Source organism: Stegodyphus dumicola, chromosome 2, assembly GCF_044657685.1.
Source record: "Stegodyphus dumicola isolate Sdum_Otavi_A_Nest chromosome 2, ASM4465768v1".
In the NCBI taxonomy this organism is placed as follows: Eukaryota; Metazoa; Arthropoda; class Arachnida; order Araneae; family Eresidae; genus Stegodyphus; species Stegodyphus dumicola.
The window spans coordinates 28,482,982-28,499,513 of record NC_140769.1 but is presented as its reverse complement, the minus strand read 5'-3'; the positions used below and the strand labels follow the sequence as shown (position 1 = coordinate 28,499,513).

General features: G+C 30.6%; 1 protein-coding gene across 1 annotated transcript in view; it reads right to left on the bottom strand.

Moving 5' to 3' along the window:
* The window catches only part of LOC118188204 (uncharacterized), a 56,341-nt gene extending 40,694 nt beyond the window's left edge, over window positions 1-15,647 (bottom strand). Inside the window, exons 1-2 of the mRNA XM_085810541.1 lie at window positions 15,554-15,647; window positions 4,060-4,318 (exon numbers count right to left, since the gene is read on the bottom strand). Of these exons, the coding sequence (XP_085666667.1) occupies window positions 4,060-4,310 (251 nt within the window). The 5' untranslated portion in view covers window positions 4,311-4,318; window positions 15,554-15,647. The remainder of the gene's footprint in view (window positions 1-4,059; window positions 4,319-15,553) is intronic.
* Between the last annotated feature and the right edge of the window lie 885 nt (window positions 15,648-16,532).

The following is a 16,532-nucleotide window of genomic DNA, read 5'->3' as shown; positions in this document are numbered from 1 at the left end:
TGCGGGGGCAGGGGGGGACGTCGCGGCGCAATGAACTGGAAATTGATTTGTCAGCACTATCTTTATCTTCAGGGCAAATGCTTTTATTTTATTCGGCTTATAATTTCTTACTAAATGTAGTATTTCATCTCGATGTACTCCGTCTTTGATATGATTTAAATAAAATTTCTCGTCTTTATAAATATTACAAATACACATCAAATAGTTTTCTGGTTGCAATTTTCTAATTTAGACTATGCGTAATGTATGCTTTATGCATGCGTGTGTTGGAAGAAATGTTTAATAAAGTAAATAAATATTAAGTTTTTTTTTTTTTATGTAAATTTTGATAAGCTTTAGATCATAATTGCTCTTTATTTCATAAATTACGGTCTCATATTTTTAATTTTATAATTTCTGCATGCCATCTTACCAGATTTAAACTGATAATCTATAATCTGGAAAAACCGATAATCCGGAATCGCCGAAGTCCCGACAAGTCCGGATTAAAGAATTTTGACTGTATAACGCTGATTTTTGTTGTTTGTCTTCTGAATTAAGCATAAAGCTACTTGGACACTTTGGGTTCATTGCCGGCCAGCAGTCAAAATAATTTGCCGCTATGTGTTATTTGCAATGAGCAACTTTCAAATGAAAGCATGAAACCGTCAAAGTTGAAATGGTATTTAAACATACACCATTCTGGGTACTCTGATAAGCCAATTAATTTTTTTACTGATAAGAAAAATGAATTGATTGCGGCTAAAAAGAAATAAAAAATACACTCTTACCTCACCAGTCAAATAAAAACCTCACTTTGACATCTTTTGAAATTTCAAAATTAATAGCTGAAATTGGGTATCCTCATAATGCTGGAGAAAAAATAATACTTCCCGCTTTGAAAATTGTCGCAAATAATTTATGCGGAATAAAGGAAAATTTTTTATTTTCAGCGATACCATTATCAAATAATACAGTTAAACTGAGAATTGATGATTGTGCGAAACATTTAGAAGAAGAACTAGTTGCTCAAGTAAAACAGAGCAAGTGTTTTCCCCTTGCAAACAGATAAAAGCACAGATATAGAGAATAATGCAAATCTAATGTGTTTTATCAGATATATTGACGAAGACACCATACAAGAAAATTTTTTGTTTTGTAAAAGGCTACCGACAAGAACGACCTCAGATAAAATTTTTAAGGTTACCGATGATTTTGCCACTAGTCACGGTATTTATTGGATGAAATGTGTTGGGCTTGCAATGACAGGCTGTCATAAAGGCTTGTTTAAACAAATTCAAGAATTAGCAATTAAGCACTGTAGTATCCATAAACAAGCGTTGGCAGTAAAACGAATGCCTTTAAATTTAAACACGACTTTGGAAGTATGTGTCAAGCTTGTAAACTACTACTAAGTCTCGCCCATTAAATAGCAGACTTTTTATCGAATTATGCAAGGAAATGGGGAGTGATCATAAACACCACCTTTTGTATTGTAATTCACAATGGCTTTCAAAAGAAAACGTTTTAAAATGTCTGTTTGAGCTAAAAGACGAAACCTTGGTATTTCTGAATGAACACCCACCATGTAAAAAAGATGCTATTTTTCCATTTAAGGATAGATTCCACGATTTTGAGTGGTTAATAAAAGTATCTTATTTATGCGGCATATTTGCTACATTCAATGAATTGAATTTAAATTTACAAGGCTTTGGTTTAAATATTTTCAAAGTATCGGAAAAAGTTGCTGTAATAATTAAAAAAATAGACTCTGTGGAAACAATAACTTTCAAAAGGAAATTTTAAATCTCTTGAAACATTCATAAATTTATTTATTGAAACCCATTCAAACTACGATGAAGAAGATTTATATCTTGAAACACTGTCATTTTCAATTCAAGAACATCTTTCGAAGCTAATAAATAGTTTTAAAGACTAATTTCCGGATATTCCTTCAAATAATATGTGGATTAAAGATCCTTTTCTGTCGATATTGAAAAGAAGGAAATGCTTAATCTTAGTGAACAAGAAGTTGATGATTTAATTGAAATTTCATGTGACACTGATCTTAAAAAAGTCAAAAGGCACTGTCAAAAGAAATATCCAAGTGTAAGCAAAAAAGCGATACAATTTTTAATGCCTTTTGTCAACACTTATACGTGTGAAACTACGTTCTCAGCCTTGGTGTACTTAAAAAATAAGTATCGAAACAGACTGGATGTCGAACCTAATTTGAAAATAAAATTAACATCATTAAGTCCTAATTTGAAATTACTATGTGATGAAAAACAACATCATCCTTCGCACTAAGGTCAAAATATGTAAAACAAAATTTACTTTATTTACTTTATTTTAAACAAAATTTACTTTTTTACTAAAAAGTGTTTAGGAAACACTGACCTAGAATAATAAAAAGTATACATTTTCCATTTCTCCAATTCTGCTCAACACAGAATCTTTCATTTTAATTATATTTTCAAATACTAATGAATTTGTTATCTGCTTCATTACTTTATTTTTTTTTTTACGGTTTTAAATGAAAATAATGGATTGTCTTTAATTACTTATGCTTTTGTTATATAATTATTTTACAACTTTTGTGTATGAAATAAACAAACAAATAACTTGAATTTTGATTTTTATTACAAAATAAAATTTTTTTGTAAATAAATGTTTTTTTTTATAAGGTGGGTCGCGAAAAAATTTTAAATTTCATACCGGGCCGTGGTAAAAAGCGTTTAGAAACACTGACTTAAAATCAACTACAGCTTCATGGCATTAAAAAATTGTTAATTAAATATACTGGACATGGCAGATCGGCAAATATGCGACGAATTGGTGAATCGAACATCCACGGATAATTTGATGCATACAAATAACTTGTAAAACAGAGCAAAAAGCTGTGAAAAGGTCATTCTAGCCTTGTATGTGTTCTCGGGTTAGACTGTTGTGAGATACAGATTTAGATTCCAATTATTTTTTACATCATTCTTTTTTATTACTTTTAAAAATAATATAACTTTTTTTTTAACCACTTTGTAAGTCTGTACTTATTTAAGTAGACATTATCTTCACTATCAGATAGCCATCATTAGATAAGACCCTTTAAGCATCATCACCACACTCATTTAATTCCACATTTGTAGTTCGTTAATTCACTTTTGAAAAATTAATTAGCATCCTTTCTCTGCTGTCTTCATAAGACAGAGTCTATACAAATATATATATATATCTTTTTCTAGTATTAAAATATATTATATTATTAAGTACCTTTTATGCTTAGATACTGTTTAAAATTATAGGTGCAATTATAATAAGACAAAACAATAATAAATTTAAATATAAACACAGTACATGGTCATTATTTTCTGTTATGAGTGTGTGTGAATGAAGGTATTGAATGATCTACAGAACTGTGAATGATGATTTAATTAAAGAATAGTAGCAATGGCCAGTAATTTCTACAGTCCAAAATTCAAATGAAATGGAAAAAAAATTGTATCATTACAGTATTTTTCCTAAAAGTGTACATAATGAAACAATAAGGACTTAAATTTCATTAATTTAATTTCATTAATTAAGGACTAAATTTTGATTTTTTTTCACTTTTTCAGTATGTATACCCATTCAAACTACAAACAAATAACTTGAATTTTGATTTTTATTACAAAATAAAATTTGTTTTGTAAATAAATGGGTTTTTTTCATAAGGTGGGTCGTGAAAAAATTTTTAATTTCATACCGCGCCGCGGTAAAAAGTGTTTAGGAAACACTGACCTAGAATAATAAAAAGTATACATTTTCCATTTCTCCAATTCGGCTCAACACAGAATCTTTCATTTTAATTATATTTTCAAATACTAATGAATTTGTTATCTGCTTCATTACTTTATTTTGAATATTGTTTCATTAAACTCTACAAGACATGTGTTAAAAATTTTAATTCTCCTGTACTGTTTGTACAGCAGAATAATTAATTCTGTTGAACAAACAATACAGGAGATCTCCTGTATTTTGTTAAAAGTGTCAAATGTTTCACAAAATACAATTGACTGGTTCAGAAAAACAAGATATGCTCACCTTAATAATTTTTTTAAAGTTGCAGGTGTCATATCTTGGAGTACTATTTCTTGACTCTTTTTTTCAATAAAGTCACTGTCCAACATACGATGGAAGACAATGCTCTGAGCTGAAAGAACTGTACTGTGTGCTGGAAAACGCCACACAGTGCAATCTTCAGTTATAATTATAGTTATATCACTGCAGTGTTCATTCATGAAGAGTGTAGCACCTGCTCCATGAACAGGAGATGGCTTGAAAGTATGGCTCATTTTGATAACTAAAATAACAAAATTACTAACATAAATAATAGCTATGCAATAGTAAAAAATATAAGCAATTATAAAGGATGTTAAATAATTTTTAACTTTACTGAGACAGTTATGAATCAACTACTAAATTCAAATATGAATCAACTGAAGCATAAAAATTTTCAGATGACAAACTATTTTAAAGAAGCTAATTAACATATATTAAAATAATATACAGTTATTTGTTTTAAATCAGTACTTTTCAACTTCCAATCTATCAAAAAAAGTGTGACATTAAAACAAGTGTAGTTTACCCAATAAAGAATGACATTACATTTCATGAAAATTGCACCTATCATCACAAAGCTATAAGAACATATAGGAAAGAAAGTCACAATGAACAAAATTATGAAACTGTTTCACTCTGAGGCAACCTGTTAAACTTTTACTACGTAATAATAACATAACATGGTTTTTATCTCTAAATTTACACTGATGTTAACTGACAGCAAAATTCTATAAACATTATATCATTTGATTTTGACTGCAAAACATCCAAAAAAATCTTTACTTTTATCAGCATATGAGAAAGCTGCAGTTCTGTTGTTTATAATTTTTAGGGCTGAATAAAATTTGAAAATTGGCATCAGTGTTTTGAAATGAGAAAGAGAGCTGGTGCTATTGCTACTGCTTTAACTAAACAGTTCACAAACATTACTTTTGTAATTATTGATGAAGGGTCGTATTTCAAAAGACTGTAACTTAACAATGGGAAAATCACAGCAAGCTATAATAAACCTCACATTTCCAACACTAAATAAACAATATCTAGCATAAAGAGACTTCAAATGGCATTCTTTTGTAAGAAATATATTTATGTACTTCAACTTACAAATATGTGTGTACTTTTCAACTCCCAATGTTATTGTCTCAATGTATCTTTTATTGTTATTACACAACTAAAATAGAACTAAAAGACAATATTTTAACACCAATACAGCAGATACAAGGTATAGCAGAAAGAACACAACAACGTGGGAAGCTAATATAATCCAAACCAAATAGGATATGAAAATTTTCATTTTTACTCTGAAAGTACACATAATGCCATTTTACATCAATGTGTTTTTATTTCATCTTCACACATCACTTAAGTGGCGATCTCCATAGTTTATGCACCGATTAAGGATTTCCCAGTAGATGTCCAGAATGTAACATTTCAAGCAACAACTTCTTGTTGTATCAGCTCTTTCAGAGCTTTTAAAGTTGGACACACAACAGTAAACGTTTTTTTTTTTTTTTTTTTTTTTTTTTTTGTCAGGAAATAGAGAGCCATCCATCGAGCATGAAGTGGATGCATAAGGCATGCTGCATTGCTACCGATAAACTGGCTATAATGAATAAATGCTCTATAATGAAAATTGCAATGTTCTCCTGACCAATACCTTGATATCTGCAATGACCTTGATGCTTGCAATGTTCTCTATGGTCTACTATGAAATGACACATAAGTCGCTATTCAAGGATATCTCTCCATCACTGTAATCCCGGTCAAGGCTATGCTCCTCCCAAATTCGAGAGTTCTGTGTGCTGCCCCCCTGTATAATGGCTACACATGATATTAGGAAAAGACCTGTAATGTATCTTAAATACTTGTATCAGAGGCAGGACATTGTTATTTCACTCATACAATGAGATTACAATGAGCATATCACAAATGGTAATATATTAAATTAAATATAATAGAACATCTCATGATGACCCGTTCAGAAAGTGACAAGTATTTCTGAGAATTTAAATAAATAAATGTCAAGATTCAGAATATCTGATAGTCACATTCTTTAAGGAGCCATAAATCAATATTGTCCTGTGCTGTAGATACTTATCTTAAAAAGATTTTGCAAAGCATACATTTTTCATGCCGTTTGGGCCAGTTTTAATTCATGAAGAACCTTCATATAATTAAGACCACAACCTGTTTTGCAATAGTATGTATATACATAAACTGACTTCCAAAGCTTTTCATAAAACTATATAATTATTTTCATCTTAAAACTATATAATTACACTAATTATTTGGAAACTAATTCCTCCCACATGGTACGAGCAACAGAATCAAATCAAATTCCACCACCAAATTTTGATTCTCCAGTATTATCTTCCTATCCTTTATTACAGACTTCCATTGAATGATGGCTTATCATTTTGGCTCTAAAATGTTCCATTCATCAAGCAAGACTTGGATACAATATTAACTTAGTATTAACCTTTATTGGTCCACCTATCTATGATCTATCTATGTATATATTCAGGTAACAACCATTTAACAGTCATTGGTTCTCAAAAAGTGCTGCATCAGCAAATTTGTAACATATGAACCAAAGAATTAGTATAAAAAGCAGGGTTTTAAAAGTTTCAAATGTACAGGAAAATTTAATTTACAACTAAGAAAAATATGTTTATTAAAATTTAATTAAAAGTATCATTAATTTAATTAAAAGTATGAAATACTAATAATGCATGGTACTTTCTTCACCATCACAACTAGCTGCTATTAAATGAGGTCGTTCGCATTATGAAGAAATATCCTGGTCTTCTGAGCTTCCTTCAGAACATCTTGAGTTCTATGCTTTAATTTCTGCATATATACTATTATTCTGAGTTATTTACTTTAGGCTGAGATCTTCATAAATTTTGTTATAGAGTTAAGCATCTGTGAATTCTCTTTCAAATTTTATGCTTCTTTCAGAGCAGGTTCTTTAATTAGAAAATATAACTCCAGTTATTCGTCTAGTTTAGCCTTTTCTTAAAAGCATTTTTAAAATAAAAATTAGCTTTATCATTTGAATTTATACTAGCACCTTTTGAATTTAATTCAGTTTAATTTACTTCATCACTCTATTCTTCCATTCATAGCATCAAATCCTTCTCCTCCTATACACTTAACAAGTTCTATTATATCCATTTTGTTTTCTATATGCTTGACTACATGTATATCCTGAACTGGTTCTAACCATAATTTTTTCCAGCAAATATTCAATGCCAATGGTCTTATTTCTTCGATGGATTACAAATTAATTCCCAATAAAGATTTTTAAGATCTTTTACATTTCTTACAAATAGATTTTAAAATGGTACAATAAAAAATTATGTACCTTCAACATTTTCCTTTAGTCAATCTGTGCACATGAATTTTGGCATGACATACCTGGTTGAATGAAAAGTATGGATTCAGATACGACTTGTTTTTACATCATGTTCTTTATTGTACAAACATTTCCTAATTCTTAAAACTTGTTGAAAGAATATAATGCTAAAAAGGGATTTACCTTAATGCTCAAAAGGCAATGTGATTTCACTGGTAACATGGACTGTAATTACTCTTCAGAATTTATTTACATGTGTTTCCCATTCCATTTTCCCTTGTCAATGGAGTTTGCTCTAGAGGTAAAGAATTTTTACATCCAAGTGGAGGTCTTGTTAATGATGCCTTCTTTTGGTCTTTTTAGTTTTATTCTGGCAATGATTTGTCCTAATTATACTCCATTTAAATATGTTGTGATATAGAAATATCAGTAGTTCTGTCACATGTAGTCATCAGTAATTCTGTTACAAATATCACTAGTCATGCCATAATACCTATTCCCTTAGTTTCCAGCTGTGTTAGAATGATGGAATAAAGCTGTATTAAAAGATAATTTTCAGTATTTTCAAATGATCTTGAAGCAAAACTGCATTACATAAATGACATAACATTCAAGGTCTGACTGTACTTTAAAATTTCTTCCATTTCCTATGAAAGAATTCTGCATTCTATTTGGCTAAATGAAAAACAACCTAATACTTCTGTAATATAATTTTATATGGTACAGAAGAGTTATTATCACCATTACAGTAATACACCATTCTATTATAACACATACCAAGTCATTAGAATACTATCATTGTTGTTGTATTCTAATATATATCCTGCTTGTCTATCTTTATCCTTGTGATATCTTTATCCTTGTGATATCTTTATCCTGCTTGTCTGAAAGTAGGACTTTTGGCTCAACAGTATTTTAAGCATCCACATGCCATAATGACCCTATACTTTAAAAAATATCCATGTTTTCTCTAATGCAAATCTAAATTCAAGACTATGGCAATCAGCTCCCCTATCACTCTATTTTCAGAGTGGTGTAATACTATTACTGTTTTTGAAATTATTATAATTATCTCACAAGCAGTAATAGCATCATAATATGCAACAGCAGTAATAATATCATAATATTACAGTGATTATCAGTGATCAGAATTACATACAATCTGAAAGTAATTACATATAATAAGTGGATCTGAAAACATTCTCAGAAACACATTCACAGGCATGAGATTTCCTGCAATGTATAATAGAACGTGAACAAAAATTTGCCTGTTTTATATATACACGCTTCAAACCAGATGACTTATGCCATGCATGAAATTTCAATGACTAAAAATTTTTATCAGTAAACTAAAGAGCAGTGAAACAGGTACAGACATTGAGTTTGTCAGAGTAACTCACGTTTTAAACATTTGAAAACTGAAAGTGGCTAACAAGTACATCAGACATTATTATCTATTAAAGCTTAATAAAGATAGTACCATCATATAATAGTACATATACTGCAGCAGCTGCAACACATGTCAAGTTTAAGTGGAGGATGCAGTTGACAATAACACAGTTTTGTTTTAGAAATTCACAGAAGACAGAAAAATATAAAGGCCAACAACATTCTGGCCATTCATCGTTGATTTCTGAAGAGGAAATGAATTAAGTCAAAATAAATGACTTATAATAAAAAGTCCACAAAGTAACAAAAACATTTTTTGCACACAGAACAACAGTCAAAAGATGATGTAGCTGCTTGGACTCATCACAAAGTCCGATCAATCAATTTCACACAATTTTCTGCACAGGAACAGGAGCACAGAAAATTGGTACCTACATTTTTTTGCTCTCTTGCTATAGAACTAAGATACTTTGGGAACAAAGTACAATAAAAATAGAAATAGATATGATACTGTAATGTAAAACACCGAAGAATGATATGCTCAGTCTCAAAGCCTGCACACTAGCAACCTCAAAAATAGGACTGCAACCCAAAAGGGAATTTGTTACATATATGGTTAGATATGACATGAGTAATAAACTGGGAAAAACCTAACCATTTTGAACCTAGCCAGACGATGAATGCTGAACTTTACCATCAACATCTGAACAGAACTGGCAACTGAATAGCTAGTGCTCTTCAGTCATGGATGCTTTCATAATGATAATGCCAGCTTTAATCATGTGTCAAAAATTGCTGGATTGTGGTTAGGAAATATTACTTCATCCTGCATATTTCCTTAACCTTGCATGTATACACTTCATCTTCTGCTATCATTACAGAACACTTAATTCATTCAAACCTGCAATAATGCAAAGAATGGGAAATGGCATTACAAAACTTAATTCTTCAAAAGAAGAGTTTTAAGAGCCTGACATAAAATAGCTACAAGACAGATGGCAATAAGCCAAACAAAACATGGCAACAATTTGAAACCTTAAATGCTTTACTTTTAGTGCTTCCCTCCTTTGTTTCAAATAAAAAAGAGAAAATTTAGTGCACACATATTTTTAAAAATAAAGATGATGATGAATTTAAAGTGTTTAACATCTTTTATTATTAATGAAATCGAGAGTTAATGGAATCCAAGAGTAATAAAAAATCAATAATTAATGAAAACCAAAATAAATTTAAAATTGTTTAATATCGGTAAACCAGTGAAAAAATTTAAATGACTGAGAATGAATCTGCTCATAATTTAGTACTATTAAGATAGCTTGTTAGGAAAGTTTGAGTGTTCTTATCCAAATGTCTCAAAGTTACCTACACTCCATCAACTTTCTTACCTAAAGCGCATATTCTGCATTAAAAAAAATCTGAACATGATTGCCACGTGTCAAATAATTTACGCATGACTCTAAATAACTCAGCATTAAGAAATAATACTAATAGCATTAATAAATATATCATTCCAGGAGTTACAATTTTAGATGACTAATCACTGGCTATAGTTGAAAATTTACCACCTATGCCGTATATGGATTTTTGGCCGTATATGGACACAGAGTTTGTGCAATTCTTTGACTTGTTATTTTGGCTGCTACGCAAAGCCAAAATAACAAGTCAAAGAATTTCACAAACTAGTACCCATGTACACATCGACTTATTTTCACTTAAAAAAAAAACCTCAGGGAATTGCACAAACTGGGCATTGTGCATTTTCTTTTGGTAATCATTCTCAGAGTAACCATGCTCATTACAATCCTTCAGTCAAATAATGCTACCATTTTTGTATGCATTCCTTTTGTTGTATTTCAAGCTTTTACTATTTTCAAGACAAGTAATGATATTTTTTGCCTTAAACACAATTGTAAGTTATCTACTTGTAAAATTTGCTATCAAAGGAAAATTCACAATAAAATTTCTGCATGAGTACAGTATTTTGTTGCAAAATTGCTAAAAGGGAACAATTTTTTTAATCAATCCTTAAAGATATCATCATCAAATTTTCCGAACAAAAGAAAAGGAAAGAAAACAAAAGGAACATGGTTTGAGGTTTGAAAAACCAGCTTCTAAATAGGTTTACTGATAGATTTTTGACATAAATACCTAATTAGAATACAAAATGGGTAATAATTACATATGTAATAAATATTTGCAATTGAATGATGACTTATGTCATTATTTTTTTTCCTCTGTAAAAAACTGCGAAACTGTACCAAGTTGGTAGCACTACTATGTAAGTACCCTTTCATTATATACTAAAAACTTTATACCTATTTTAGATGAATTTAAAATAGATTAGTCTAAAAAATTTTTAAATAGGCTTATCTAATTTTTACATGAATTTGTTTTGCATAAAGAATTCTAAGAACTTCAAATAAACTGAGGAAGCTATGTTTAAGGCAATTAAATTTATTTTGAGGTTATCCAAAATTTGAAAGTTTAAGTATTTATAAAAATTTATTAAAAACTGTTTTTAATACCGTGTTCGCATTTTTTAAATTATGTTTCCTTTTTTTTAATATTTTGAATGTAGAATATGTAGAAACAGACTCAATTTTCAAAATGCATTACAGACTGTTACATATATGTAACAATCTGTTGATCAATTTTGGCAGAACTTTGACATTGAGGTTTTTATATGTAAATGATTTTTAAAACCATACTTCCATAGCATAAATTTTCAAGCAGGTAGTTATACATTACCATAAAAAATATTCAAAATGTACTGGAAAGACTACTCTTATATAACCTGTGAAGTAGTACATAAAAAAATTAGGCTAATCTTTGGTATATGGTAACAGGTAGTTTGGCAACATTTTGGTAAGGTGATAAAGGTTACTAGCTAGGACTTTGGCAATGTACATGGATAAAGTCAAGAGTGTGTGCAATGCCATTTTTGTGCAATTCTGGGATTTTTTTTACGCGAAAATAGGTCGACGTGTACATGGATGCTGTGTATGTGCAAATCTTAAACACGCGGCAAGCAGTTTGTGATTCTGCACTTTCTCCTAATTTCGCACCTAATCTTCATCATGATTAAGCACTTTTGTTCCATAAAAGTTCTAGCATAAGCGTAATTCGGCTAGCAGATCGTTGGAAAAAAATTTTGAGTAAAAAAAAAAAAAAAAATGCCTTTACTTCGTGAAAACAAAATGGCGTCCAAACAAAAACTAGCAGGTTGCTGTAGCAGGGTTGGTTGCCAAATTTTCACCAAAAAATTTCCCAGTTACCATAATCCAAAGATTAACCAAAAATTAAATTGTAATAACTTGCTCATACACTGCAGACAAATTGCACAAATAAAAGAGTGAGATGATAATATATAAATATTAAATCATTGTCAAAGAGAAGTTCGGTTAATCTTTGGATTATGCTAACTCGGCGATTTTTTGGCGACCAACCCTGCTACAGCAACCTGCTAGTTTTTGTTTGGACGCCATTTTGTTTTCAAGGAAGTAAAGGCTTTTTTTTTTATTTATTTATTTTTTACTCAACATTTTTTTCCAACAATTTGCTAGCCGAATTACGCTTATGCTAGAACTTTCATGGAACAAATGTACTTGATCATGACGAAAATTAGGTGCGAAATTGGGAGAAAGTGCAGAATAGCAAACTGCTTGCCGCATTTTTAAGAATTGCACATATACAGTATCCATGTACACGTCGACCTATTTTCACTTAAAAAAACATCCCAGAATTGCACAAAAATGGCATTGCACACATTCCTGACTTTATCCATGTACACTGCTAAAGTCCTAGCTAGTAACCTTTATCACCTTACCAATATGTCGCCAAACTACCTGCTACCATATTCCAAAGATTAGACAGAAGTTCTACTTATGTTACATTAGATGTTAAAGGGGATAGATTAGCTTCAAATGATTAAAAAAGTTGAATTTCATTTTACATCTTATGAAAATTTACAGAATTCTGATTTCTGAAGAACACAACAAGTTGAGTTTAAGTTTCTTTTAAAAAGGACCAATGTGCAATCTTATATATAATTTGATTTTTAAATTGCTACAATTCTGCTTCATCACAGTTTCTGAGTACAAAAGATTTGCTGCTGCAGACAAATTTGCTTCGTTTGGTTCTCTCTTTCTTTTTCAAGTATATTCAGTACGATACGGATCTGTGTGCTCATGTATAGTGCTTCATTAATATTTATTTTGGTACTTTCTTAATACCCACACTTGCACTGAAAAGCTATTGAAAAGTATTGACAAGGCATAATGTCTCCGAAAAGCATTACCGTGGCAGCACATCTATGTACATTACATCCAGCCAGATGGCGTTTCATTTCTCTGGTTATTTTCACCAGTATGACCAAGATTATGATTCCTCCTATGGGAATTTCAGCAGCAGTTTACTACATACTGATGTTTTCCTCATCTCTGGTAAAATCTCAGACTTAACTTTTAGCACATATAGAATGTACTGTGGTTTGCTTTAAGACTACATCCACTTTTTTTTTTTTTTTTTTTTTATTTCTCATTTTAACTGCTGCTTTTTAACTGATTTTAAATGCTGAGGTTATGCACAGTGACAAGTTTGTACAACTGTGCTTTTTAGCAAAAAAAGATCACTATGTACATGGTAAGAACAACAGTGTAAAAAACAGAGAAGTGCAAATATCCTGAATGGGAAAAGAAGAATGTAAAAAGCAAGAGGCCCTAGATACATCCTTGAAATTGATGTAAGAATGCCCAAACAAGTATTTTTCTCTATATCTATTACTTTTCAGTGAAGGTACAAAGAATCAAAAAGTACCTTTATTTCTCCACTTCACTCACATACAAAGACATTCAATCATCTGTATATAAGCATTGGTTACATTACTTCTTGTAGTTATGCTTGCAATTTACCACAAAATGATAAGAATCTGGAATCATTAATTCCTCAGATTTGCATCATTTCCAACATTTTGAATATATCATCTTTCCCCTATTAAAATACTCATGATGTAAGTTGGATGATATCAATGGGTATTTTAGCATTTCTATTTAAGATCATCATAAAGAAACAGTTTCCACTTTCCCTAAAAACATCATTAAAAATCCACTGCTGTGGAATTAGTTCAGAATTAATTTAATTTTGTATGATCATGATGCACACTTTTATGCAAGTTTTTATTTCAGTTGACTGCTGTTTCGTCAATTTATAATTATTCTTTATACCATTTAAGAGACATCAATATTTTTGCCCAGTCATAAATAAATCTGTATACCATAAGAAAGGAAATATGAGCACCATTCAAACCAAATCTTGATACAGTCCTACTGCTTGAAAGCATACACTGTATTTAAATATGGCTCAGAAGAGGCATATTACATGACCTTTAAACACCAAGGCCATTAAACTCACTCATGATGTCACTATGAAGAGTGCAAAGAAACTTATCCCATTCACAGGGAGCGAACAAATCGCCTGCTACCAACAAAAAGCCATTCTTCACGGTAATATTTTCCAAGAACGGGAAGGCCTTGTTTCTCGAACATCATGCATATAATCACTTTGTGTTCAATCCTACACATGCATTCTTGCAGAAGCATACAACTCAAACGGGGGAAAAAAAAAATTATCCGTTGGATGAGAGATTCAAGTTTTCATTTCAGCATGATGAAAGTAGCATGAAATTTAAAATACGTTGGAAAGTGGCACTCTGACCAAAAATAACAACAAATTAATAGCAATACTGAAAACACTAAAACCATTTACCCTGTAGAAGTTCAATTGAAATATATTGAAAAATTTAGCAACATAACATCTCCTTTAATATACAACTCCACAGAAATTAATAAAACTGTTATTAATTTCTGTGGTATTAAACTGCAAAATAATTAGCAAATTTCAGTGAAAAGCGACATTTACATGAAATTTTTTAAGCAATAAATAATTCCATTTATTGCCTACATTTTTTAGCTGATTTATATTTAACATTGCGATTCATAATTTCTTTAATTAAGATGAGTACAGGCAACATGCATAATTAGACTCCTGTTAATATCGAAGTATTTTTTCCTTTCCTTTTCACCAAGAGTAAATAATAGCTTTTTACACAGAAATTAGGCTGTTTTAAGCCTGTAACAATGGATATTATCAAGCTCAGCTTAAACATAATAGTGACACACTGTGTTTATAGAGAAGACTTTAGAGGAAGAAAAGTGTATTAAATGACTACATTATAAGATGAAAATGCACTCTGCTTACACTGCACTAGTAATATAAAAAAAAAAAAAATGTCTACATTAAAGCACTATTCTAAACTTAAGAGGTTCATTCAAAGATAGATAAAAAATTTAGTTAGTACCATGAAAGCCTGATAACATTTTTAGTTGAACTCAAATGTTTTGCAGAAAAGAAGGAAATGTGAAGATAAGAAACAGTCACAGCAATCTTTATAAGGAAAGGAAGAAGAAGGTTTAAAGACTATTTGCATTCAGATAGCAAGTGGGAAAAATAGTAAGACAGAAATTTATGAACTTTTTATTTTACTGGACGACACGCCCACACTTTTAAAATTTTAACTTTGCATTTCTAATTATTTTATTCTAGCATGCATGAATTAAAGTGCATCAACAAATATTTACTGCATTCTAAAATATTATATTTCCATATACAGCATTTATATTGAAGCATTAGTCTGGAAAATTACAGTTTACTCGGTAATTATTAATGATTTACCGGCAAGAGAGTTTCTCCAATCTACGAAAGTATAGTTGAGCTGTGCCGGAAACTGTGTTACAGTATCGTAAATTGTACCGGAAGCAGTAGTCAAGTTTCGAAAATCTTCAATTTATAAATAGAAAAATATTTAATTTTGTCCAAAAAAAATAAAAATAACTATTGCCAACACCTGTGATCGGAGTGATTGAAAAGAATTTTCATTTTGCAGCTCTCGTCTTTTAATTCGAAGTATTTATTGGCCTGTTATTATGGTGTTGGTTTTTATCTGCACGTTGAAATAGAATTATACTCGTATTTTTTGGCTCAGCATAACAAACAGAAAGTCATCACTAGCTTTAACGACTCTGACTCCCTCGTGATCTACTATTCAGTAATTAATTCGTCGACTCCACTTTTTTACCCGATGGACATTATTCGCCTTACTCCTTTCTAATTTGGACTTATTTTATTATCTGTTACTTATTACTAGTATTACTATTTACATGCTTATTACCACTATTTACATGCTACTTATACGTTGGGCTATTTATATTTATTAATCTGGGATAAGGTTTCGGCTCGGAGAGATCGGAGATCATCATTCGTTAAGTGGTGTTCGACCCGAAGGCCTGTTTATCAATTCCCTAGGATCTGTAAAAGTTCGTTAAATTCTATACCCGTGCCTCGAAGGCCTGCGGCCACTTAACATAAGCTTTATCCATTAACAAAATCTAATATTTGAGAATGAGAATTTTTGTATAATATCTATAAACTTCAATTAGAAAAAATACATTAATTATTTTATGAACATAGCCAAACGTTTTTTTGGAAAATCGGTTGTATCAAAAAGTAACAGAAAATTCCCGTCACAAATGTCCTCATACACTTTTGTCAGGTCCACCGCCCCGCTTTACAGTTCCAACACACATCCTGGGATTAAGTTCCACAATTTTTCTTCTGTATAAAATTATATGTCCATCGAAACCAAAATTTTATG